The sequence below is a fragment of the Anticarsia gemmatalis genome, chromosome 8 (assembly GCF_050436995.1).
Source record: "Anticarsia gemmatalis isolate Benzon Research Colony breed Stoneville strain chromosome 8, ilAntGemm2 primary, whole genome shotgun sequence".
Classification (NCBI taxonomy): Eukaryota; Metazoa; Arthropoda; class Insecta; order Lepidoptera; family Erebidae; genus Anticarsia; species Anticarsia gemmatalis.
Window position 1 is genome coordinate 302,527 of NC_134752.1, and position 27,295 is coordinate 329,821.

The window sequence follows — 27,295 nt, forward strand, 5'->3', positions numbered from 1 at the left end:
AACAAAGTTGTTGAACTATAATCTCATTGTGATCATTGTGATTGCATTCCACTTGCACAAGCAAGTTGAGCAACAGTTCAAACAGTCGACGCCAGAGGTTGCTGTTACCTGCGGAACCAATCGCTCTAGCCAGAGATAATACTGTCTACAGTCTATGGTGTAAGGCTTTACGGTATGGGGTCAATGAGAGCACATATTATAACAAGTGTAATTGAACACAAATGTCATGGACACGTTAGCAATTAAGAAAATATAACTCATGTTTTTCTTTGTTGTATTTTAAAAGTTAAGCAATAAAGCTTAAGTCTCCTTATTAATGAAGCGCAATTGCGCTCCGCTCGGTAAACAATCTGTGGGTTAAGCAACGCTTGGCGTGGTGATTCCATAGATGGGTGACCCCGTAATATTTGAACTGGACGTCGGCTTCGGAAGGCACGTTAAAAGCCCCAGTTGTTGACAACAACACTGATTTACTGCAAAGTTACTTGCTTGTACAAAAGTAAATTTGTATTGTATGCATGCTAACATTGCGCGTGTTCTCGTAATATTTACTGAACATCAAATATTAGTTTCTATTGTTTACACGAATAAAATGACATGACAGTTTATTGAAATGAATTGCTTTCCGCACACTTTCCGCAACCCAGGAATCGAACAAAAGACAACGTGATCAAAAGTCGTAAACACTTTCAGTCAGACCACAGAGTAAGTTATATTATAATAATCTAAAAAAGCCTTAGGAGAGTTGAATATTGTGTTCATTATTTTAAGAAATCCTCGAATGTCTAACACAACAATCTCACATTGTTATTCCAAATTTCTCTTAATTTGAATCAACAAACTATTAGGCTTATCTTTCCAATAAAAAAGCGACCAAGTTCAAAATGTCATCTAAACAAGATATTAGTGTATATTGCCTGTATCTCCGTCTCTCGGCTGTGTTATAGAGAGTGGTTCGATCAAGTGAAAGTGTTCGACACGTTGTTTTGTTCTAATCATATAAACGCTTTGTGTCCGATAGTACAATCTCCGATATTGATATTAACGTAACGGTGTTGGAATAATGAGGCTGTATTATAGTATTGAGTGTCGTTACTGTAGTATTTTCGTGTCTATTAAGCCGCCCCTTAAATCTATCTGAGATTGAACGCCTAATCTTAGATAGGTTTTATATATTTATTACATAAATAAAATTGAATCACCGCAATGTATTTACGCGTAGGTACGGCTTTTGAAAAAGTAACCTAAATTGGATAATTTCACATCAAAATTCCGATAGAAATAGAATCAACAGGATAAAACTGTACTATATCCAGACGAATTCGGGCTGGGCAGCTAGTAAATAAATTAATTACAAACTGTAACTGTAACACAGAAGGCAAAAATAAAAACAAACGTCGCTCGTCGTAGACGCGAGTGATGGGGTCTGGAAACGTCAAAATCAATTTCATTTTTCGTTAGGCTTGTTGCTATATTCAGGCACACAAAGATAACTGGCGTGTTATACACAATCACTTTGTTTCAAGCCCTGTAGCTATCATACCGTTCACATAAATAACTTCCGTAGATACAAACAGTAGTTAAGATAAACCTTTATCTAGCCTAGCCAGTGACAATACCGAACAATAATAGTATAGTATTATACCGCGGATTTCCTCGCGATCATTATCACGCTTCCTTTCAGTTATTGCTGTAATGTTCACATTTAGCATGCAATGGTCACTATGTATTAGAACGTATGTAGTACAGACTGCATATATGTGATATGATTGTATTAAGTGTAGGGGTCTTGGGTTTAAATCCCGAGTTGAGCCGAAAAGTTATTTCTGAGTTTTGTCTGTAAATATATTTTTAGTGATAGCCCGGAGTTAGGTAATTGACTTGGCTAGGTGAGTTCGCAGACCTCCTTGCCCTGGAGAACATTAAGCTGGGAAAAATAACCTTTGACCGAAAGCTTTATGTATTAAATTATCTATAGTTGTATGTTTAATATTTTTTACTTAAGCAACAACAACATCAGTACGATTTGTATGTAGTATCTGCCAGAAATTATTATATTAAGTTCTAACTTTGTGAAAGAAAATACAACAAAGCTTATGTAATTTGATAGTAGATTTAGCTGTCTTGTTAATCATATAATAGTATGATTGTATCAAAAGACCACTCTTAAAACATCAAACAATACGAAGAATTATAGTGAAAGATTTACGAAACGTTTTTATAGTCAATTACGAGCACAAAACAGATTGATCCAAGCATGACGGGACAACTAAACAATTTTACTAAAAAACACGCGAATACCGCGGAATTACAACTGAAATGTAAAAACATTACTTTCTTTTATACATTCACTAAACAAACTAATGATAAAGGTGGGTCTACACTGACCACGAGCGGAGCGCAGGCCAAGCGAATATTCGTGTGGTCTGACTTACAAGCCTGGAACAAACGCACTTCAATACACGGGCCGTTACAAACGAACTACGTTATAATCAAAAGTGTCATGGCGACATTGCGAGTGAAAGATATAATTCTACCATAGCACAGTGTAAAGAGTGTATAACAACATGTACGAAGAGCGAGAATACATAATATCTCAAGATGTAATATATAATTACATTTTATTCTAGTCAGAAAGTCTCCAACCCGCACTTGGCCAGCGTGATGCACTAACCCCTCTCTCATTATGGGAAGAGCCATGCACTGCTGTGAGACAGTGATGGATTAAAATATTTAATATTACCATAGCAAAAAGCTGGCTTCAAGAAATTTGTGCTCGGCCCATGCTCGGACTGTTCAGCGTAGACCCACCTTAACAGATAGTTGCGTAAGCGCACCCGCGCGGCTATCGGCCCTGTGGTCGTTACGTCATCGACACATCGCCCCGGGACACCACGGCACTGATAGTATTGATGTATGTCAATGTAATTACCCGTAACATATCAACATAGAACATTCTATTATGTCATATGAAAGTTAAAAAGTAACTGTATCTAAAAAATAAATGTACATTGCACAGATTTTGTTTCTAAACCTCTAATAATTTTTTTGCTTGTTTTAAAATAATGAAGCCCCGGTTACTTCACCACTTATGAATTAGTATTGATTAGTTAATCAGGTGGAAATTTGATAAAATAGAGTAGTTTACATATAATTGCTGTTACCTTATTTAAGAGATAGGCTATCTGATACTTATCCATAAGCTCTGACCCTTAGCGCCAGCTTCACAGTCTAGCAATAAGTGACAGATAGCACATCTGATGAATAAGGTGACAGAAAATAATATATGTATATGAAGACAAATTTCACCTGTTATCCAGAAAATGAGCCTAAAAGTCGTAATCAAACTTGAAGAGATGTATTATTAAAACATACTACAACATAATAAAGAGTCTACAATCAAATGTTGTCTATGGTCATTATCTTATAAACAATCTAAACGACATTTCACGGCATATTAGTTTGAAATACTCTGAGCGAAAGTGATCATAACAGTTTGTCTGATCTTTTAAAACATCTTTGTACGATTATGTAAATATTATGATACCAAAGTTCCGCATTTTGAACTACAAACGACGGAGTTAACATTAAACCCAGTATTTACGATTATTTTATGACAGTTAATATCGAATTAAATACATAATTTATAGGCCTAAAGAATAAAACCACTTTTACGGAATTAATCGCTGTAAAATTTGTATTACAAAGATTTCTTTATTTTATGAATCTACGGGTCGATTGTTTTTCCGCGGGGTATCGTGTTATAACCTAAGTAACTGGCTTGTGGAGGTCCGATAGACAGTCGGTTCATGTAAAATACTGGTACCGTAAAACGGGGTGAATAGAAACGATTTTCAACTTTGTCCTAAAAATTTGTAGCGAATAACTTGTTATTTTTATCGTCGGGTTATTTAATATCATGTCCGGCGCCATGAAGAAAGAGTTAAAACCATATTTGTCCAAAAATAAGCATGATTTTACGATATTTCATTAAAAAAATGGTCAATTTCTATTCACCCAGCGATAGGGGTGAATCGAAACGACCAAAGGGGTGAATGGAAAAATTGTGTTTTAAAACGTTTTTTCAGTTAACAATATTGTATCTTTATAGATAAATAGACACCTCAAGAGATAAACACTTCAAACAACTCATTAGAAAAGAAATCCCACTTTAAATCCAAAGTTTTGAAAAAATTGTATGGACCATTAAGGCATTCGAGGACGGTTGACTTTGAAGCAATTTTTTGGGTATAAATATCAATTTAAACATTTAAACAATTATGACACCGCAGAGAAGTAATATCGACGTGTAATCATTTCAAATTTGAACAAAATTCTTAAACGAGGAGACTCAAATATTGGGCTTGAAAACTTTCCTGATTTTTTTTCTATTCACCCCGCGTATTCTATTCACCCCGCTTTACGGTACTCAGCTGTATCCGGTGAGACTGGATGCCGACTCCCAAATACTTGGAAGAAAGTCTAGACAGGAGATCGATTGTGTGAAAACACCGTCAAAAAATATCATTCGAAGCCATATACAATACAGAACATTCTATTACCTCCTAATTCCTAGGAGAGGCTTGCCAAACAGAGAGACAGATAGTAATATTTTTTATTACTATATAAATATATAACGGTCAATCTAGCGTAGTCAAAATTGTTTAAGCCGCTTGAACTTTGACGTGGCGTAACGACTGTTATCTTACCTGACAACGTCTACTCAAGATAAGTTATAAAGCACCCATAAAGTGTATTTTCCCATTAAGACAATAGACACAATCAACCTTAGTCTTGTGCAATGTGTATTGATGATTTCGCAAACATTTACACTGTGCGTATTTACGTAATACATTTGCACAGTAAATACCGCGGCCTCGGTCAGTTTAAACTAAATCTTTGAATTAAGCGAGGTAATGGGATGCTGACTTCAAAAGATTTGAGTATATTAATGTTTTGTACACTGTCAGTTAGCAGTTAGCACTAGACATAAAAGAGGATCCTACTAATATTATAAATACGAAAGTTTGTGAGAATGTATATATGTATGCATGGATGCTTGTTACTCTTTCACGCAAATATTACTGAACCGATTACGATGAAATTTGGTATATACGTAGCTGAAGAACCCGAATAACACATAGGCTACTTTTTATCCCGGAGTTTCTGAAGTATCGGGATTTACACGGGGAGGGTTTCCACGCGGACGAAGTCGCGGGCGGCCATTAGTATATTATAATGCGGAAGAAAAGCAAATTTATCTCGTAATATTAGGGCAGTTAACTACCAGCCAAATCAGTTACTATTTGTGAAACATAAAAACACATTTTAGTATTTTCGTTAGAATCAAATGAGTTCCTAATAAAATGTTTTAGTGTACAATAATTTAAATTTCAACATTATGAACGAAGAAGTACACATAGCATTTTTGATGAAGTTTTTACATTTGTATTATTTTTCTTTAGCCCCGTAAACTACACGAAGTGAAGAACAAGAGAAGACATTACATACATTACAGTACATTGTTTTATTATTGTATTGCAAAACTATGAACAACAACAAATAACACAAACATGCATGGACAGATCCGTAAGTTATTGACCCCACGAAACCTTTCATTTAGCCGCACACAACCTGCGGCCCGCACGTCTCTCAAACACGAAGTAGTTTGGTTGATATTACGCTTAATAATTTGAACAAGCGGTCATAGTACATACATACAAACATAAAATCAGGCCTTTTCCTACAGGAGTAGACAGAGCCTGAAGAAGCGGTCATACATAAGCCACATAATCATTTTAAAATTTACTCCCTAAACAATTGAAGTGAGAGGATCAGTGGCTTATCAATAAAGCGTCGTAAAAGGATCGAAATTGTTGAACAAGAAAGTAATATTGAAACGAAACTCTTAAATAATCTGCTAATTTTGCGAAATATTTAACAGTATGAATAGGTAATTCAAATTGTAATCTGTGAGATTCAAGCTACCTTGTGAACGCATATATTAGCTGTTATTCACCGAATAAAGTAAAGGTTGTTGACACATAACGTGCAGTATTCCGTACATGGCAATAAATTGGCGCACGTAAATCTGCGCAACTCTGCTCACAGCAGATGCGCACTGAACGCAGTTGCGTAAACGACCGGCCGACCTCCGCCGTAATGCAATCACGTTTACTTACTCTACTCTCAGTTAGACGTGTCTTTAAGATCTTTAATCCATACATATTTAACTTCATAATTATTGGACTACCTCCGTGCAGTGGTTAAGGTCGCCAAGCCGCTACCATTGCGTCAGGAAGTCGTGGGTTCGATTCCCATACGGACCAATTACGTTTGTAAAAGTCCCCGCGACACAAGAGCAATTCATAGTGCGGAAGTTGTCTTTTTTAAAGGAAAAATGAGATTGTCTTTTAAAAGAATTATTATTTGTATGTATGCATAAATATTTAAACTATGTAAACAATTTTGTTTAAAGTTGAAAGTCTCAAATTGAATGAATTATGAAAATATTTGCGTGGGATGCCGTTTACGATTACGTTTTACAAATTATTCTAAATATGCGATCAGATTAGAAGGGGAATTGCATTTTAATTATAGTTTTTAGCAACACGCAATTTAAACCTTTGAATTTAATGGTTGATTAAATTGTTACTTCCATACAATTTGTATTACTAATGATGAACTACGAAAAAATGTCTGTTATCTATTACACGGCTATACCATTTTTTTAATTCATAACTGTCCCATTGCTGGGCAAGGATCTCCTCTCGAACGGGGGAGGAGTTAGGCCTAAAGTCCACTACGCTGTCTAAGTGCGGGTTAGGGACGAATACACCAATTTTAATTAAACTGAGCATGGAGTTATATTAAATTCCGAGATCTAACATACACTACAAAGGGTGAAATAAGGGAAAGAAAGTTTGTAATTCTGGCTACTTATAGTTAAATATAATAGGATACGGGAATTAACGCGAACACGCATTTTACCTTAAAATGCCTAGGCATTTATGTATCCTATTATATATTAAACATGTAAGAGAGTTTAAAAGTTATGGTTACTTATAGTTGAGTTCATTCACACCTTATCAATGATGTATGTATGTATAGATATGATGCAGAGTCTCCCACGCAACTCACGCTGTAAACAATGATAGTAGCTGAACAGATTATGATATGATCTCACAATGAAACCTGTTGGACGTGTCGCACCACCTTGCGTCTAAATGTGAAACAATACTTAACTATAGATATCTACTTATAGTATGTTGTTACCCAATGAGGCCAAAACTACTTGACGGATTTCGATGAAATTTGGTACACAGGTAGTTTATAACCTGTATTCCCACATAGAACCTTTTTATCCCGGGTATCATTTTCACGCAAACAAAGTCGCGGGCACAAGCTCGTATACAAATTTTATAACTATCCCATTACTGTTCCTCTGCTTACAGATTCCGCTTGCTTAGATTTGACGTGATTTAATAACAAATGTCACACATAGATATAGTTTTCAGTAACAGGGTTAAACTATTGAATTGAATGGTCGACGGAATGCATGCTTCCATACTCTAATATTAATGCAAAAAATTGTTTGTCCCTCTGTTGCGCTTTAAGTTTAATTTTTGACGCACTTAAGTAACAAACATACATCCAAATATCCTTACTTTCGCATTAATAATAGCAGGATATACTCTATAATGTTAGGCAAAAATGTAGTTTTCTAGACTAGATGTTATTATTATTCATGTAAATGGAGCAGGAAATGTGTTAACTTTTCTCGTGTAGTTAGTATATGTTTTTGTCACGATCGTACTGGGTACGTAGTGACCTAGGCGCAATGGCATCTGTACCAAGGAGGATTGGTTCTGCGCTCCAATTGATTTATGTTCCTATTTATATCTTCAACATAACTTATTTATATATCTTTTTATATAGGTACATACCATATTAGGTTACCTGCGCGGTGCTGCTGACGACATTCATCCCTTATTTTAACCGCTTTGAGGTCGATTAATTAAATAAATTCACAATCAAATATATTTTTTTAGACAAATGTTGACACTTATAATAGTCGTAATAAATATTGTATCTACCATTAGTTCGTAAAGGTGTATAAAGCTTTATGAGAAGAGCTAGCAAGCAACTCACGGACACTCTTTCAATCGCCAAACATTTAATTGATCATGCTTGTTTTTGACTGAATTGATGGTTCTTAAAATACTTAGAGATAAAGAGTCTCGCACCACTCAGTATAGTGGATTATTTGCCTGACTTCTCCCATTATTTCGGGAGTAGTCCCTTACCAGGCAATAGGCCAGTAACGAACTAAATAAGTACATGGGACAGCATATCAATTAAAATAAATTACATCACTCATAAGCCTTGAACCTAACCAGATTGTACATCAAACAGAGCCTTACTTAATAACTCACATACCTGAGTGTTACTCAATTCGCAAACAGCTATCAAAATAAACGATGTACCGTTCAAATGTGAAGGTTATACAAATGAAGGACTTAATTTAAACTCAGATTACTCTTGTACCCACGTGATACATATTATTGCTGACGGTGACTAGACAAAATAAAATAAAAAATATTTGTACCATTCTGTAAAACATCTTCCAATCCTCCTATTCGCCGATATTCAGCATAAACGGCCTGTTTATTTGTAACTATCCAACTGTGCAGAACTTTGTTTATAGTGTCCAAGAGTGTGAACAATATAAAGTACTTACATTCTTTGTTGTATCACTCTCATGGTACAGATTCGAAACGAAGAGTGAGAGATTAATCGCAGGACCGACTATTTTCGTGCTTTCCGAAGCACGTAAATCTACGATCTCAACATTCTAATTCCATAAGATTACTAAATCTGATAGAAAATATCATACAACTTTTAAATCGAACTCAAGATCGGAACCTTAGATTTCTTGTCATTTTACAATTATAAATGTTTCTTTACCTTACGCACGGATGATTAAAAATTCATTAATGATCCCAATTTTTGTCAAAAATCTGTTCAAAATCATAAAATACTGCTAACTCTACACCTGCTATATGTGTGCTGTGAGGCCTACGGGTAAAAGTTAGATATAATTATTTTTATGGCCACAGAACATTTGAGGTCGGCCACATTCCGCTCCTGCGGTCGCCGGCTACAAAAAACATTATCTCGGCGATAACTATCAACTTAGATATACAGCCTACTATTATGAACTAAGTTGCGTAGATTTTACACTTTATAAGTAAAACTATATTATCTTTTCTTTGTCGATATGCGATAAATACGACTGCTGAGACCTGATCACAAGGTCCTGAGTTCGATTCTAGGTTCGGAAAATGGTTTTGTTTTTTCTAATTTGGCATGTTTTCGATAGCAGTCCGGCGTTTGGTACTGTGCCCAGTATAGGACAATATGTCTCTAGCACGTTGGACTTTGGACTAAATAAGGAAAAAATACCAATACATACATAATATCACGCCTTTTTCCCATAGGTGTAGCCAGAGACCAAAGAATGGAATTCGGAACGATCCTTAAAAACATCCCTTGCCTCATTCACATCCATGACTGCCGGTTACGAGTACCTACTAATACACACCTGACCTTAATAATTGTTTTTTACCAAAAACCTTTTAAAATTCAAAAAATAAAAAAAAATACGGTGGTAGTATATAAAAAAATTAAACAATTTTTTTTTTAATTAGGCCAGTATTTTGCCGAAACAAACCAAACCGGTATTCGTAATCATAAATATAAAAAGTAGTTTAGTGTTAGACACACTAATACACTTAGAAACGGCAGGTTTTACAAATTATTCATGCGCAAGGTGATCGCGGGTCACTGGGCTGGCAACACTTGCAACACACGCGGTGTAACAACGGATGTGATACTGAACATTGCCTTAATCTACTTAGTGTTTATACTTTTACTTATATGCCTACTTCTTTATTTATTGTATGGTTAGTGGTCCACCTAGTGTCAAAGTTGTTCAAGCTGTAAAGCCTTTGACATGGCTTAACGAGTATCGACCGAAACCTACTTTTTATGTGCCCTCCGAAGCTCAAAGACAGCTCATTGATGCTTGCACGTATTCGGTCAACATTGTGCCAAAGTTGTTCAAGCCGCTTGATATTTTTTTTAATGTCTTAACGACTATTATCTATATAACAACAATTTTTACATGTCCTCTGAAGCACGGAAACGCTCAGCTGATTCAGTACAGATACTACTTAGTGGCATTTCTATGAAATGTACGTGTCAAAAGCTACTGAAGCTATTGGTCGTTTACCGATTGAGCGTCCCGGCTTCCCCTGATAACACCGGGTTAAAACAAATTCAACTCAAAAACCTTTATCAGGAATTGCTTTATCTATTGGTGAAAACCGCATGAAAATGTTGAGTTTATCGCGAACAGAAAGACAGACACAACAGGCGATTTGTTTTATATACTACGATATATAGGCATATATGTAGTGAGGTTTAAAAATTCACCACACTGAAGGAAAGCATTCCACTTACATATGAATGTGTTACAATAGGATGTGTCCGACATCGCGGCGAGTGCAGGACGAGTGGCGGGCTGAGAGCGCGGCGTGAATAATGCAAAGGTTTCATTCACTCTCTGACACCGTGTCACTGTGTTTATGACACACTTACCACTATTGTTTTGGCTAAAGCTGAGAAGACTGAGTACGTAAAGCTGTAGGGCTGATCGCTAATGAGGATAAAAAGATGATTTGTGTTTTGTTTTCATAGCACAGTGGTTAAGTGGTCGCAACGTCACTCTGAAAGCGTCGGGAGGTCGTGGATTCGATTTCCACTCGGGACAATTTATGTAGTGCAGAGATAGTTGATTTGGGTCTACATTGTATTTTGTATCCGTTTAATTCTCAACATTCAAATGGACTTATTAATAACTGGAAGTTAATAATTAAAATACTTCATAATTTTCCAATAATTAAAACCCTTTTGATTTAACCATCAATATTTTTAGAATTTAATCTTATTATCACAAATCTTTTAAACTGGTTATCGTATTTTGGTTCTGAACAGCCCTGTGCAAAACCCTTTTATAGATGTTAAATGTCATTTGTTACAACAAAAATTTTCACTTTTAACAAAAGTATTGTGTGAGTGTGCGATGTGACCTCAACATTTTGAGTTCATACTTTCTTTCTCATCTTACAAAATTGTGGAATTCGTTGTACGTGGTCAACCTAGTGTCAAAGATTGTTTACCCGCCCGAAGGCTTTTGGAAATCGGGCCAGATGTTTTACATACCCTCCGAAGCACAGAAACACTTAGCTTAAACAATACGGTTATCCATCTATATAATGTCTGCCCCACGGTTGCTTCACCCTTCATCGTATACTGACCAGTGAGAGCAATTAGCTTTGAGTGCATCTCTCCTACAAAGTTGTATGAGTCATTTCACAATCGCCGAGAAATTAACTATGAAGCATAGAAAAAATAGATCTTAAGCAACCTTTCACTTACTAAGATAAATATTTAAATTACTCGACTGCCTCCGTGGCGCAGTGGTTTAGGTCGCCACGCCGATACCACTGTGTCGGGAGGTCGTGGGTTCGATTCCCACACGGAACAATTATTTGTGCGATCCACAAATAATTGTATCGAGTCTGGTTGTGCTTTGTGTCCGTTGTTTGTATGTTTGTAAAAGTCCCCGCGACACAAGAGCAATTCTTAGTGCGGGAGTTGTCTTTAAAAAAAAAACAATAAAAAAAGAACAAAAAAAGAATTAGTATCAAAATAAAGAACATACCTTCCCTGATTTTTGTGATAAAAAAGGCTTCTACTAGAAGCCTTCTTTTAATTAACAATAACTAAAAGCCTTCTAGTTCTTGTTAATTAAAATAACAGTAAGAAAATAGGAAAGTTTATGCCTGTACATGAACCGCACAAGCCTTTTAAGAAACAAAATTCGCGAAACCGCGTTAAGTTAGTTAATTAAAATAGTGACTTAATTAGGCGCTCAGTAAGTTACTGCTCACATGACAATAGTCACAGTATGACATTTGCACAATAAACTGTGTACATTGTAGATCATGAACACACGAGGTCGTGAGAATGCAGCCGGTGGCACTGCGAGCCTGAATCATTGAATACGACTTAGGAATTCTGTTGTGCAAATTAGCGAATATTACATTTAATAGGTTATTGAATTAGTAATAAATCTTTGAAATGCAAAGGTGATTGTACACATTACTTTATAGGCTAGTTTCGCAGCTCGTGGATAAGTATTGGGAAGGTAAACAACTACTTTCCAAAGCAAATATGAAAACAACTGACAATATTCTTACTGATAAGTTAATCAATAGATATTTCGTAGCGAAACTGGCCATGAATATCTATACTTATAAATATTACCAATTCTAAAGGCTGTCTTCCGCTGTTCTATACCATGAAGACCAATATCATTACCTTCTTGACCAAATACACATTTATAATAGTAATATAATACACATAATATATATATCATATTTGTCCACAGCTGGGCCGTGTTCCCGCAGCGTGTGTGGTGATGCCGCCGCGGTACGCGACGTTGCCGTTGCAACCGCCCTACGCGCCGCCCATTTACTACCCGCTACATGATGCTGTAAGTAACTACAAACACAAACTATGTATCATTTTTGGAATAAATGAACCCTGTGGAAAATGAATCAGTGGCTGTGGAGGTAGCGGCGACCAATAAAGTATGAGAGACACACAATGCATAAGTAAAAAAACATATCTTGTAGTTAAAAACATATTTGTTCGGTGTACGTTAAATATTTCTTAAGACCTAACGCAAATCTGTGATCGATTTTTGGCTTGCCGTTTTAATTCGCATGTTATAGAAGTTCTTGCTCTCGGATGGTTTGTTTCTATGTTCTTAAGCTCTGTTAACTTTATATTTATTGTTGTGTGCAGCGCATGCGGCGTCGTCGCTCGCCGCGAGCGACTGCCGAGCGTCGCCGGCGGGAGCCCCGGGAGCGCGAGTCGCAGCTGGCGCGCTCGCTCGAACGCATCCACCGCAAGCGCCGCGCCGACCGCGACCAACTCACCGACGCTGATCTTAAGAGGACTTACACTGGACTTGACAGGTACACACAGTTCTCCTTTAGCCATAGTCTCATAGAAGAGAGAAGGCAGAAAGAAAAAGCGGCAAAAAGCGGCTTATAATAATTCGTAAGTTAGGATTTTATAAGCGGCAAGAGAAGTCAGACGTCGACGACAGAAATCGTGCTAGATCGCTTCATTATGTCGAGGGAAATCGCCCTATTTCGCTTATCATGTCTACACCATGTCGTAGGCCATTTGCCCGCTTGTGTGTGACAAATAATAGAGATAGAACTAACAACGGAAAAACCTGACCTAAAGCATTTCCGACTGCTTGAACCCAGACTTCAATACTCACTGCCTGTTTCAGAGCATACGCGGAGCAGTTCATAGCGGTGTGCGACGAGAGCCGACACGCGGCGGAGCAGCACGACTCGCTCGCGTCCACGTCGGCCACTAGCGACACCAGCCACTCACATCACGACCTCGCTTAACATACTTGCTGCTTTAGATACCACTGTCCACTGTCCCGCCATCACTCCACGTGTCAGGTTTCCATTAAAAGCTTCAGATAGGAAATGTAATTGGTTGATAATTATGCAGCAGCTCTTATTTCTATGAACTTTCCAAATACGATACCAAAAGCAGTCGTAATTTTTTTAAGCCTATACTGAACAGCGGGTAAAAATGGGAAAAGATAGAGATTTGTTTTCTGGGTCTTTCTGAATGTATAAAGCCTGTTATTTGACACATCATATACTAAAATGTAATAATATCTATATAAAAAATATTCTGTATAGGAAAAGTGGGGCATGGCTACAGTACTTTAGTGGTTGTTTCACAAAGTATCCGTCTCGAATAAAGTGGCGCTTAAATACATTTTACTAATAAAATGTATGACACATTTGTTCCAACGAAATTATCTTTCATACTATTATTTATTATGAAAAATCGTCATTGGTTTAAGTTATATAAAATAGCGTCACGTAATTTATTCAAATGTATAAATAATCGAATATATTTTAGTGTTAAGTTCGTTTTATATCTAACTAACTGTGTAAGCATATCATACCAAACTTAACAAGGTAGCTTTATAAGTTACAAAATGTAAATATTTCCACTTACTGTAAGTCAAATACATTTAATGTTTAATTTAATTAACTTTACTTACTAACACTCACGGAGTATCATAATGGAACTTGCAAGCGCGTATCATTAAGTAAAAAATAATTAACCTCTACCTAAAAACTTAATTGTTATATCATTTTGGGATAAATCTTTTATATAATACGAAAGATTTTGGCTTAGAATATGATCTCTTGGAACTATTTTCAAAAGTATAATAAAAATATAAACAAGTCATCGCGTTTTTTAATCGTTTACTTGGATCATTTTATAATTCAAGTAAGTAAATTTTATTACTAAAGTGATTAGTAAATTAGTAGTTCACCACCCTTTATCAATTATTACATTTTATAAAACAATGAAAAGATTCGTCGCTTGTATAAAAGACACTAAACTAACACGTTACTAACATGAACTTGTATACAAATATACGTATCGTCAAATATCTGTGTTATACTCTGTTTTAAGTCTCTATTTATCTAGTTTTATACCTGCAACATTTATGGAGATATTTTACATACATAATAAATATAATATCACAACTTTTGTATCCGAAGGCTTAGGCGGAAGTGTATGAAATACACCCTCGTTTTACCATTAACAATGTTAATCTCATTTAAATTTACTGCGTTTTCTTAACACGGATCGGTAGGAAGAAGGAAATTAACTGTTAGTTAAATAATATAAGCCTAAGGTCACAACTACTGAATATTGCCTTATCTTGCTGATAAATTCAAAATTTGATTGAAATTCATGCGTGTTATTTGACATTTATTAGAAACTTGTCAGGCAGAAATGAAAGTGGTCCAAAATATTTTTAATTTGGTCTTGTGAATAATGGTAAAATGTCTCCATAACTGTGGATCTTAGTTATAACTTACTCATAGATTGTCAAGTGTGTTTGTACATATAATACGAAAGTCCAATGTACCTAAACGGTGCCAAATTGCGATCCCTACGATTGGTGTAAATATAAACATCTAAATTTTGCTCAATTCTATTCATTTAAAAGAATTTATTTCGTCTAAGGTTGTAAAGTATTTCTAAGGTTGTACTTTAAGATTATTATTACTTGTATTTTTTTACTGTGCACATAATTATGTCAAATGCTGCATATAGGCCTGGTCTAATTATCACCTCTTCTAAACATCTACAGGATAGCTTATTATAAAGAAATTTACCAGGTTTTATCACACATTCGTTGTTGAAACTTGAAAATAAACTGTGAAACTGTAGATCCGAAGTTTCAGCACAAATTCGATGTTCGGTAAAAAAAATATCAAGTGTCTTAATAGATTTCTGGATTCGTACTTTTGCCCATTAAGGTAGATTTAGAAGATTTAAATTTTATGAAAATTATGTGAAAATAATCAATTTATCTTGAGTGAAATTTTGGTTTTGTTGAAATATTAGTTATTGTTGACGTAAATATGTGCACAGTATAAAATACCGTGTTAAAATGTTATATTTTACTTTTCTTAAAATTTCTGAGTTTGTTTCTTAGGATTAGTGTTCTAAAAGTTGTAACTTTGTTACCATTGTATGTTTATATGGGTTGTTTATATCTTAGAAACTTAATGTGACACACGGTTCAAGTGAATTATTATAGAAATGTTCACTGGCGACGGTTTAAAATCGTGACAAGAGGTCAGGCGCAGGATCGATGGCTTTACGTGCTCATTAAAGCATGGAGGTCTACAACCTAAACTTAATAACAGGGCAATTCACTAAATCTCAAGAAATTATAAAACTTTTTTCCGGTCCGGCCGGGGATTCAAACCTAAGACCTCTGCACGGCAGTTGCACACACTGCCGACTGCGCCATAGAGACATACAATTTCATTGTTTAAACCGTGTGTATTTAATATAATCCATGTTATAGAGTCCACTAGAGATTACTAATATAAAACTAGACTATACTATATTTATAGCTATAAGACTATTGTTACTGATGTACGGACAAACGTGGAGACTGTAAAGATACCTTGTAAATACTCGTGTATATGTCGGGTGGTGTATAATATATTATATAACTCAGTTATTTATTGTGACAGCTTCGACAATAAATATATTTTTTTATGGATAGTATTGTTTTATTCCTAACTTTATAAAGACAGTTCTTAAAATAATGCAGTCTTTCACGAGTACTTGGCCAGCGTGGTGGACATAAGGCCAAACCTTTTTTTAATTCCGGGCGGACTCTTGCTCAGGACAGCAATGTATTTATTTATACCTTACTTCGGTTTCTTTGGTTGGTTGGAATCACACATGTGGTATATCTAGATTACGAACTGCCTTTGTACTTCTCGATAGAGTAACAAACGAACTCCATCTTTATTCCGACCTTACTAATGAGCAAACGAAAAATATAAAACCCAAAAGGTATTGCCCGGAAAATATAACCAAAAGTTTGTTGGGTTGCAATAAATAAGGAAACAAAATACAAAAAATATGTCAATTGTAATGTATTCCCGCGTATACGTGTAGTACAAACCGCTATTTAATTAGTTCTATGTAATGAATTCATGTTTAAAACTCATTGTCACTGAGCGCGGAGGCACGTCCGGGCGCCGCGCTGGGCCGGGCGCTCGTCAGACGCAGCTCACTCTCTGACGAGCTGCCCAGAGAGTCACCCGCCTCGCCGCTCTCCACTCCTACCACAAATGATAAATAACTACTTTATTTCCTCAGCTTCATCTGATTCACATCTTTATAAATATTCGATATATTGCAAAAGAGAGATAATTATCTGAACATTTGTAAAGAAACAATAATGGAGAATGTTACTAGGTATGCCAAATCGCTTGAAATTTTGACTCAGTAAAGCCTGTACATGTACATGAAAACTAGTTTTTGTTTTAGTCAAAAATACCAAGTAGTTTTGATTTTACAAGCATTCAAAGTTTCAAAAAATATCGAGTCCCGCTAACAGCGTGACGTCATAGTACACCATGCCGCGCGGGCCGCGTCCCGCTTAATATCAAGTCTACAGCCCTAGATGTAATAGCTTATGCAGTATTTTGTTGTGTTTTCGTCTGCTTATTACATTTAAAGTGTAATAATAGTAAATATTATTAAAAAAGACTATGTGAGCCAGACTTAGCGTAATGTACAATGACGTCACACCGACTCGCGCGGTTACAACTTGCTTTACTTATAAATCGGAAACTAATTGACGTATCAAAGTAATTCTTTCACTAGTATTTTTTATTTTTAACAGAGAATATGGAGAGCTAATAATCCAAATTTGTTAACATTCTCCATTGTAGTTACTACAAGCTAAACCTTTGAGGGAATTAAAACACCTCTGCAGATTAAAGTAAGTTCCCCACATGGTCCATTCTTTATGATATAAAAGGCTCTCATACCTTCAATAAGATCAGCGAACTCATCGTCGTCAGCGGTGGCAAGAGTACGTGTAGCGGGCCGCGGTCGTGCTCGGGACCAGCGAGATGGCACGTCACCACCACCTGCCATAAAAATATAAATATATTTCACTCGAAGCTACCGACACAACCTTACACTATTAAAATTACATAGTATAGTGCCACTCACACAATCCACAAAACACAAAAAAAAATCGGGTTACATTACAAGTGACCTTACAACGCCTTTAATTACTCTTATCTTAACAGGTAACAGCCGACAACTACCGTGCCCTTCGATGCACTGTAACGTTTAGTTCAAATACCACTACCCATCTATGGACAGATGGACTGTGACATAAAGGTTGCTTAACCCACTGATTGTTTACCGAGCAGTCATCGCAACTGTCTGTAAGAACGTCTTTGGTCAAGTAATGTGACTTTTGTGATGTGTTCTACGTACCATAGATCTGTCTATCGGAGAAGTCGGAGTCGGAGCGCGAGTCGTCCTCGTCTCGTATCTCGTCGAGTGAGTCTCGCGCCGCCATGCTGCCGAACGCGCGACGAGCCTCCGCTGCTGCTGCACCTGAGTGACAATATTGACGTGACGATATTCAGCTACGGCGACCAGTTTTGTTGAAACCAGTGAACATTGCAATAGAAATAAATTTCTAACGTCGAAATGCATGCACAATACAGACAGAGACACTGTCTTCTCCTATTCCCGTAACAGATACAACCAACGAGAGATTCAACTAAGAATAGTCGACTTCTCGTGCTTTCTGAGGCAAGAAGTTCTATGACCTCAACTAGGTAACTCCAGATAATCACCAAGAGCTCCAGAACAGAACCTCAGGAATAACTTATTGGTCTGACCCAGGTCTCAACGCTTAAACCTATCACATACACTTCGCCCTTATTTTTTCTATGAAGATAATATTAAGATAATAATAGCTTACCCGCCGTTTTAATCCTCAATCGTGTCTTGGGTCTGGTAGCCGGTCGCGGCTGCTTCACTTCACTTAAGTCTTTGCCATCATCACTCGAGTCCATCTCCTCTGCGCAACAAGATAATAATATACTAAATCCTACTAACATAATAAGTGTGATATTGTGTGGATGTTTCTTTGTTGTGAAGTAAAAACTGCTGAACGTATTTAGTCACTCACCGGAATCACTTAATTTTCCTAGTACATCCTCGGCTTCGTATTTGTGTATCAGTTGCATGATGGCTGCTTGCTGCTCTTCAGCTTCCTGTGTGTGCAATATTTTATAGCATTAAATTCCTACCGGCTCTAGTACAACAAAAATGATATTTGAACATAGTTATACAAGAGCTATACGAAAACGCAGTGACAACAATAAAAACAGGAATCGTAGGTCACCTATCTATAGTCTCTATTTTTTTTTCTAGCAGTGGTTTGTTGTTACATTCAGACACACCAAAGTTATTTGGCACGTAGAGTACTAGATGAAGAAGGTAACAAGTGCTCACCTCAGCCTGCGCGCTCTCAAGTACACTAAGCTGATGTTTGAGCGCTTCAACACAACGATAACGCAGCACGTATTGCTCCCACAGCTGCTCTATCTCGCTCTCCAGAGCTGTCAGCTCACCCTGGTACGCTGGTCTACATAAAAATAAGAACTCATTACTGTTCCATTGCCGGGCAAGGCCTGCTCCCGAAATGAGCGAGTGTCTCACTACGCTGGTTAAATAAAATTTTGCATCCATTCAAGAACTTTTAGGTTTTGCTTCACCGCAACGCATTATTTTCAAAAAGTCATTGATGTATTGCCTCGGATTCGGGCTCTCAACCACATACGTGGAAGGTAAATATTTAGAGTAGTGGGCCATTACTGCTCCCAGACAATTTGAAATGAATCAACTACTAGAAGAATAAGTCAGCTTTGATCAGTTAATAGACAAAATTTCGCACGCATTCTGTAGACGTTTTGTTATTGTTATTTAAAGTATACAAGCCAACTTACTTGATTTTCTGCACGGTATGCAGTCTCTTCTCAGCTCGCAGCAGCTCGGCTCGCTTGCGGTCCAGCTTGGCGTCGAGCGCGGCCTCGCTGGCGGCCACGTTGTCGATCTGATCCCTGGCGGCAGACACCTGCGCAGCAGCCGCGTCCAGCGCGCGCTTCACGTGGGCCTCCATCGCTGACATGTCCAGGGGACGGGCTAGTGCCTGCTCACGATGCTCCTAAAGATGCAAACATTGATCAACAAAAACATCATAAAGTAACGAGAGCAAAAAAATGGTTTTTATCTTATGTTTTCAGTGCGTAGGGTAGTTGAATTTAAGTTTACGCAAACCGCTTTGGATTATTTTTAAAAGCATCGTTTTTTATATTTGTTTAAAAATGTGAAACGTTAACTTTAACATAGATATGTTTAAATTGTGATTAAGAGTTGTTGATGTAAAGTTGTTATGCGATGTTGTATGAGTGTTTTTCGGTAGTTAACATTTGCGTCGTGTAATTCATTGGCAACAGTCCAGTAACATCAGGTAATGAAACAAAAGAAGGCACAAATAAAATTGATAATACCTAGATACTGATGTTACTGATACTAACCTTATTCTCAGGCTCCTTGGCCAACAGATCATAAATGAAAGCGCCTTGTGCGGTGATGTCCGTGGCGAGAGCGCGAGCCTGTTTTATTTCACCCAACTAGAACAATATCAAACAGTCACTCAGCTTGTAAAACGTCTAACGGTCTTTACGCTTCCGCTGCTTAAGAATCGAAGCATATTGATGAAGTTTTGCATAAACATAATTAAAAGTTTTTAGATTCGTTTGTTTGATACCGTGGATCAAACGAACGAAATCTAAAAACTATTTATAAACCGCCAAACACAAATTTTCATCTACCAACATAATACGAAACGGTCTAATGTTTTGCTAGTCAATCAATGTTATTATGAAACGGGAGATCAAAATACCGTATCCGGACATCATTTTGATCTTCTGTTTCTCGGTGTTTCGCTATTAGTCTAACAATGTGTGAACAAGCTCACCCGACTGCTGAAGTCATAGCTGACAGTGTGGTCGTGGTGCTGGTCGTCATTGGCAGGAGCCTCCAGCGCGGTGCGGAGTAGCGTGGCCACCTTCATCAGCTCGCGCACCGCCCACCCGTCCGCGCCGTATATCTTCTTGCCATTCAACTTTATGTTCGCGCGGGAGTGCTACGAAAAGGATTTTTCGTTTTAGTAAAGTGGGTGTCGTGAGATGAATATACCATTTTAAGTTTAATCAAAACTATATCTCGCCTACAAACTTGCTGGGCTAATGTAACCTACTTACATACCAAAATTGTCGGCTGTCGGCAATTTAGGTCCTTCATAGACAAGGCTACGCAAATCTATAGCGAGTATCGGTGAAGGCGCTTCTAAACGGGCCATATTTTCCTGCAATATGTGGCTGCAACATAGTGGCCGGACATATTGCGAGCAACTCCAGCCATACTACGCAATATTGCAGCAATATTGCAGCAATGTCTCAGACATATAGCCACACATTTTTGATATTGCAGCGAATGGCCGATATTGTTTTGATAGGTTGCCGGACGATCGCTGAGCTACCGATTTTACTGCAATGTTGCCCGGCCACCTTTATTGTTGTTTCAGTCGCTCACTCTTGTTATGATATAGTGCATCCTTTTCTACGCGATTTATATTTATTTTATCATTTATTATTCAATTTTTTATCAAGCATTAATTCTTGACATAAATTGTCTAATGTTTTACGCCTATTGGCGTAAGGTCGAATCCACTGTCTCTGCTTTTTCCTTTTTGATTTTTCTCGTAAAACGATATAGGCTGCTGCGACGAGTGTCGCAGAAGCCTATATACCTACATGGAAGATTTCGTCGCCTATTTAAGTAAGGTCGAATCCACTGTCTCTGCTTTTGCCTTTTTGATTTTTCTTGTAAAACAATATAGGCTGCTGCGACGAGTGTGATTTCGTCAGCCATTATTGCCGGTTTGTGTGGCCCGTTTAGGAGTCTGCATCATGCTCCATACTATTGACAGACATATTGCAACACATGGCTCGGCCATAGATTGCTCGGCCATCGTTGCAATAAAATATTTTTGTGATGGCCGAGCAATAAGTAGCCAATAGTGCAGCCACATATTGCAGGAAAATATGGCCCGTTTAGAAGCGCCTTTAATTGAATAATAAATGATAAAATAAATATAAATCGCGTAGAAAAGGATGCACTATATCATAACAAGAGTGAGCGACTGAAACAACAATAAAACTGGCCGGGCAACATTGCAGTAAAATCGGTAGCTCAGCGATCGTCCGGCAACCTATCAAAACAATATCGGCCATTCACTGCAATATCAAAAATGTGTGGCTATATGTCTGAGACATTGCTGCAATATTGCTGCAATATTGCGTAGTATGGCTGGAGTTGCTCGCAATATGTCCGGCCACTATGTTGCAGCCACATATTGCAGGAAAATATGGCCCGTTTAGAAGCGCCTTTAAGTAAAGAGTTGCCAACATTAAATCGTCTACAAATGTCAGCGGGTCAGCGACTTTCGTTTGTGACTCGAAATTGTGGATGCGAGGGATGTTACGCTCAGCATGACAGTTATTTCCATCAGGAATAAGACTGTGACAAGTAGTTATTAAACTACCTAATTTGGATGATAATGCTTGTGCTACTTACAAAAAGTGTAATAGCATGCGTAACAAGTGCGACCCTCTGTTCCACAGTGTCCTTGCCCCCGGCGCCGCCCGCCAGCTCTGCATCAGGCTCAACCCTGGCCGCCAGCCACCGCAGGCACTCCTCCATCAACTCCCAGTTAGGGACCCTGAAGCTCTCCAGGGATATCGGCTTTGGGAAGCCCAGGACTCGCATGGCTTCGCTGAAATCTAAGTTTTAAATGGAAACTGTTTACTTCATACTTACCTGAATAACTTTCCAATTAATATTTTCATTAAAATTGATACTTAATCTGTTTCGTGTTGCGTTACGATTAGTAGCTTGTTTTGGTTTAAGTTTTGAAGTAGGGGCAAGTAACTCTATTATTAGATGTGTGGGTGTATATGAACAAAAAAAGCTTACTTCTTAAATCTCGGTAAGACATGGTAAATACAGTAATATTGTAACAAATAAAGAAATGTAAATAAATCGCAATGACAAAATTCACCAATGTCAAGAGTTTTGTTTACAGTGGACAGTGACGTGTTGCTATGACAACCATATGTATGATTATAAAAAGTCTGTAGTCGTCTCTATGCTTTAACGAAAGAGTACTTACTCCACAAATTAATTTAGTAATTTTGTAGAAGTTCGTTTTTATCTCGGTTCTTTGGTAGGTACAAAATATTTCATATAAAAGAAAACAGCGTAATTTATTTATTTATGTTTATTCCTAGATAATACAATATTTATTGAAATGGCATTCAAACTAGTCACTCGGGTACCTATTTACTTTTAATAACTTTAAATAGTTTTCAAGTATTTTTAGATCTAGGTCTACAATTTCCAAAATTACTTACACAAAACAAATAAAAGATGTTGTAATTGTACCTACTTACTAAATTAAAATATTAAAAATTAATTTATATACTATCGAATATACTGTTAGGTACATACCTATATTACGGAAGCAACGCGTAAATACGGTCTTAATCATTATTTTTTAAATCTAATGTTGTTATATCAGTATCTAAAACACTACTCCCTAGAGCATTAGGTTTACTTTGTTTAACAACACATTGTAATAGCATCATTGCTATTACTAAATTGGGCATACGAAACATTTATATAATGATAGAATCTCTTTATATAAATGCAGTTTGACTATTCACATATATTGTACAAAAAATAGAAACAAAATTGAAACGAAACTTTAATAGCAATGAATGACGAGATACAAATTTGCTCACACTATTTAAGTAGGCGTTTTTTAAAATAAATTGTAGAAAGGAGCTAGGTAATGAACCAAAAAATTGTTTTGATATACTTTATGTGCTACCAACATTATGTTCAATCCACGTACATGACCGAGTCAGCAGTTGCAGCAACGGGTGCTTAAATAGTATGGTAGCAGAATACACAAAAGGCTGATACTTTTAATATAGCCAAGAGATATGTTTCTGACACATCAATCTCAACTAAATAAAAGAACTGATGAGAAAATAAAATAAAAAACACAAAATAAACAACTAATATTATATTAATTACACATAACTATCAACAGTCAAACTTAGCGGCTGAGCCAATCTGAGAAAACTATCCGTCTGTGGATCTCACTTTCACTGGAATAATCCCTTGATGCTTATCTCCATACAACTTTGCTATTTCTTGAGTAACTTGTTTATCATTCAGATATCCTTTCTTTGCCACTAAATTGATGATGATATGAGGATCCACAATCTGCCAACTTTTATATATTGATTGTTTCCTCAGATTCGCACGTTCGGACTCAGCCGATGTATGTATGCCCAATTTAATAGTAGAATCATAAATCTACGCGAGAGGGCGCTTGCTTCATGGCGCGCTTCAACGACGCTTCGCGCTTCATCGCTACGCGGAGCCGAGATGCTTTCAAGTGTCTGCAAAAGAAGAGAAGATTTTAAGCAAAACTTTAACCGCTTTTCACATCTACATATTAAATAGTAAGCAAGACAGTAACGGACATGTTCAATGGCATCGGCGCATGTCATTGTTTTCAATGGGTAGGGCTGCAAGCAGAGATGTCAAATAGCCTATCAAGGAAGAAGCATATTATGTTCAAGAGTGGATAGACATGGTCTAAATAGATAGATTAAATGGCCATTACATACTTAGTGTGTCTGAATATAGCAATAAGCCAGTGTACAAAAGCAAAAATAGGTACAAGACAAATAGGCAAGGAATAAGGGAGATGCAGTGGAAGCCTGGAAGGTCAGTTATGTTGTTATTTACTCTCTGTGAGCCATTGCACTGTTCATATTAACTCTATAATATTTTAATTGCTTTGTACCTCTGTCTAATTCTCTCAACGGTCTCAGGTGAAGGTTCTCTCTTGGTAACAGTGGCATCTCTGATGATATTGCGCAGCTTCTGCATGCAGTCCGCTAAGTTCAGCTGTTGGGAACGAGTCGTATCTGACCTGACAATCAGATAGCCATCCTTTGTTAGTTTGCTGCTATGCTGGAATCATAGAAAAATACATTTTTAAAAATAATGGTAAAATTAATAATGCTGTTTTTATTATAAAAGTTAACAATGTTATTATTATGTAAGTTTTATTTAATTCTATTTATAACATATAATTCAATAGATATAAAGCCAGAAACATATTTATTAAATGCAGTAAATGTACTTTTTGTTGTTATCTATTGGCACATAGAATGTGAATATTGATTATTCTTGAAATATCATATCTATAAAGATTTAAAGGTCTCATTCTGTTTACTTATTGACAATTTTCAAAGTTATACTTACAATTTCTATCAATTTAGCTTTGACATCAGGGTGTAGCCAGTCTGCCTCATTGGGTTTAAACCTCACATCCACCTTAGTGTGCACCTGAAAGCACAAATCAAACATATCAATCTGACCATAGAAAAGAAGGCAAAGACTGCAGGAGTCTGATTGAAAGAATTTGAAATTGAAAGAAAGCCTTTATTCTTACATCTCCTTCATCAATCTTTGCCCACATTACTTGATTTTATATAAAGCTCTTTCCACAGTACCTTATTGCTACATTCTGAATTATTTACGAGTCCCTATTATTATCTGTCTTAAGTTGAATATAGTGAAACAAAAGTAGGTACAGAAATAAGTAATAGACAACACACCTTGTTAACATTCTGTCCACCAGGTCCGGAACTGGCACTGTATGTTATTTCCAGCTTATTTATAGGTATCACGCCATTGAACTTAGAATTCGGGTCGGCGGTCTGCAACAGTGAAATAAAATAATAAATATAACCTATATCGAAAAATTATAAAGTATAATAAAATTACGAATGTTCTTACAAATGCTGGTGTAGACAGTTTGAGAGAACTATTAGGATATAAGGTCTCTAAAGAAATAGAACTTTTGTACGACATAGGGCGCTTCAACATCGTCGTATACGATGCTGTCTGCACCATTTTCTGGAGACCAAAGCGCAGCGACGCAAACGCCATGATTGTTATAACTTTTCTTTCAAATATAACAAAAAATAAGACAGATTTATGTAATAGTTATTGCATTATTTACAACGCAAGTCTCGTTAATTTAGACATAACCTCAAATCATCGATTATGACATATGTCAAAGACAGCCATCAACAATGTCAAAAGCCACAGATGATTAATATCCACAGACAACAATTACAAAACCTTAGCCGGTGAAAGGTTCAAGACATAAAAGGCTTTTCCTTTTACAACTGACGTATAAGAAATTACCCCAATTCCGGTCAATTGAACGGTCCTAAAAAATGTCTGGAAAACAAAAAGTAGCTATACGTTTTTAAATTCTGGTTTTGAATGCCATGTACGATCGTTATACTTATTATTATTCTACTCATATACTAATACTAATTCATGAGCATGTAGGTGCTAATTACTAATAACACTTTCAGGGCTGAACCACTGAACCAAAATGATGAAAGTTACTGTAGGTAGACGAGACCCAGGATAAAAATTAAAGCTTGTTATCTCAACATACGAGCTAAACCGTGCGACTTAGTTAATACGCATACCTACTTTACATATACGCGTATGTATGGGTATATGATTGGCAAATTGCATACAATAATACCTACATACACTGACGTCACTCTCTCATTAGATACAAATGTCTACGTTTCTAAATGCAAATCGCTTTAAAATGATATAAAAATAAAGTACAATAACCACAAAAACAGCGCACCCAAGACGGTCTTAGAAAGTTTGAAAATAAAAAACCCTCGCATATTATAATAAATGACCATTTTCATAGTTTTTTTTCCATACTAAGCTAACAAAATTGCCAGTTTTAATTCTTGGTCAGAAAAACATGAGGCATTAAATGCTCGCGCGCAGTTACGCTCCAGATAATTTAATTAGGATCCCGTTCCGCTCTGCAGCGCCCTCTAACGTTTCTAAGAGAATATTTAGACAACGATATTTTCTTAAAATTTTGACACTTACCGTTCTTATTAAAATAAAACTATGAAATGATTAAGGAAAGTCTCGGATACGATTTAAATTTATTATAATCTGTACATCATAAAATTATGCATGTAAAATTATAATTGCACATAAAAATTAAAAAGCGTAGTTTAATTTAATTGGTACAGGAAAGTGCAATACAGTAAATGTCAACTACGATCAAAACTAGTTGTTGCGGTAAAATATCATCAAAGAGAAAATTAAGAGTCAAAAAATATTAGTTTGAATCTTTCTGGACATTTATGATCACTTAACGGCTGTTAACGACATTATAAATCATTTTCTCTTCATGCCTCCCAATAAAGATCTGATTATTGATGTTATTATAGGCTATTTTCTCATTAAGTACCAATTAAATGACATTGGTTATTACTACAGATCGCTCAAGATCGTGATAAAAAGTCATCAAGTACTCGAAATTGTCGATCATAGGCAATTATTTCCCAGCTCATTATTTACCAATAGAGGCGTCAAGAAGGTTTTTATCTTGTTTTTACAGCTTAATTATATGTATGGTATGGCGCAGTAATCGATTTCAATAATCGTAAGTCGATCACGCAAGTTAATCGATCATATCTCTCAACAAAGT

At 36.5% G+C, this 27,295-nt stretch overlaps 3 protein-coding genes across 4 annotated transcripts in view; 1 reads left to right on the plus strand and 2 right to left on the minus strand.

Annotated features, from left to right (window-relative positions):
- The window catches only part of LOC142974552 (uncharacterized), a 61,027-nt gene extending 44,754 nt beyond the window's left edge, over positions 1 to 16,273 (plus strand). For both annotated transcript variants that reach the window (XM_076116956.1, XM_076116957.1), the window contains exons 5-7: positions 12,518 to 12,622; positions 12,937 to 13,109; positions 13,436 to 16,273. In XM_076116956.1, the coding sequence (XP_075973071.1) occupies positions 12,518 to 12,622; positions 12,937 to 13,109; positions 13,436 to 13,559 (402 nt within the window). In that variant the 3' untranslated portion in view covers positions 13,560 to 16,273. The remainder of the gene's footprint in view (positions 1 to 12,517; positions 12,623 to 12,936; positions 13,110 to 13,435) is intronic.
- A 358-nt stretch (positions 16,274 to 16,631) lies between these two features.
- On the minus strand, positions 16,632 to 22,740 carry Cluap1 (clusterin associated protein 1). The gene is made up of 11 exons (XM_076116959.1): positions 22,639 to 22,740; positions 22,240 to 22,445; positions 20,579 to 20,746; positions 20,136 to 20,231; positions 19,545 to 19,762; positions 19,051 to 19,183; positions 18,725 to 18,809; positions 18,515 to 18,613; positions 18,019 to 18,141; positions 17,559 to 17,660; positions 16,632 to 16,844 (listed from the first exon to the last, which is right to left on the minus strand). Exons 1-11 carry the CDS (start codon positions 22,658 to 22,660, stop codon positions 16,720 to 16,722), a joined length of 1,377 nt encoding a protein of 458 aa, XP_075973074.1. The 5' UTR covers positions 22,661 to 22,740; the 3' UTR covers positions 16,632 to 16,719.
- A 997-nt stretch (positions 22,741 to 23,737) lies between these two features.
- Positions 23,738 to 25,827, minus strand: LOC142974534 (large ribosomal subunit protein mL62). The gene is made up of 5 exons (XM_076116935.1): positions 25,546 to 25,827; positions 25,365 to 25,466; positions 25,009 to 25,092; positions 24,545 to 24,714; positions 23,738 to 24,134 (listed from the first exon to the last, which is right to left on the minus strand). Exons 1-5 carry the CDS (start codon positions 25,696 to 25,698, stop codon positions 24,041 to 24,043), a joined length of 603 nt encoding a protein of 200 aa, XP_075973050.1. The 5' UTR covers positions 25,699 to 25,827; the 3' UTR covers positions 23,738 to 24,040.
- Between the last annotated feature and the right edge of the window lie 1,468 nt (positions 25,828 to 27,295).

Bases quoted from the DNA above. Each gene is read 5' to 3' on its own strand.
- Cluap1 (XM_076116959.1), bottom strand. From the start codon at position 22,660: ATGTCTTACCGAGATTTAAGAA. The intron at 19,763-20,135 runs GTTAGTATCAGT...TTGCATCTTTAG, and splicing joins CCAAGGAGCCTGAGAATAAG to GAGCATCGTGAGCAGGCACT. The intron at 18,614-18,724 runs GTGAGTGACTAA...CTTGTTGCGCAG, and splicing joins AGGAAAATTAAGTGATTCCG to AGGAGATGGACTCGAGTGAT.
- LOC142974534 (XM_076116935.1), bottom strand. From the start codon at position 25,698: ATGGCGTTTGCGTCGCTGCGCTTTGGTCTCCAGAAAATGGTGCAGACA. The intron at 25,093-25,364 runs GTGTGTTGTCTA...TTGTGCTTTCAG, and splicing joins GTGGACAGAATGTTAACAAG to GTGCACACTAAGGTGGATGT. The intron at 24,135-24,544 runs GTACAAAGCAAT...CTTCTTTTGCAG, and splicing joins GTTGAGAGAATTAGACAGAG to ACACTTGAAAGCATCTCGGC.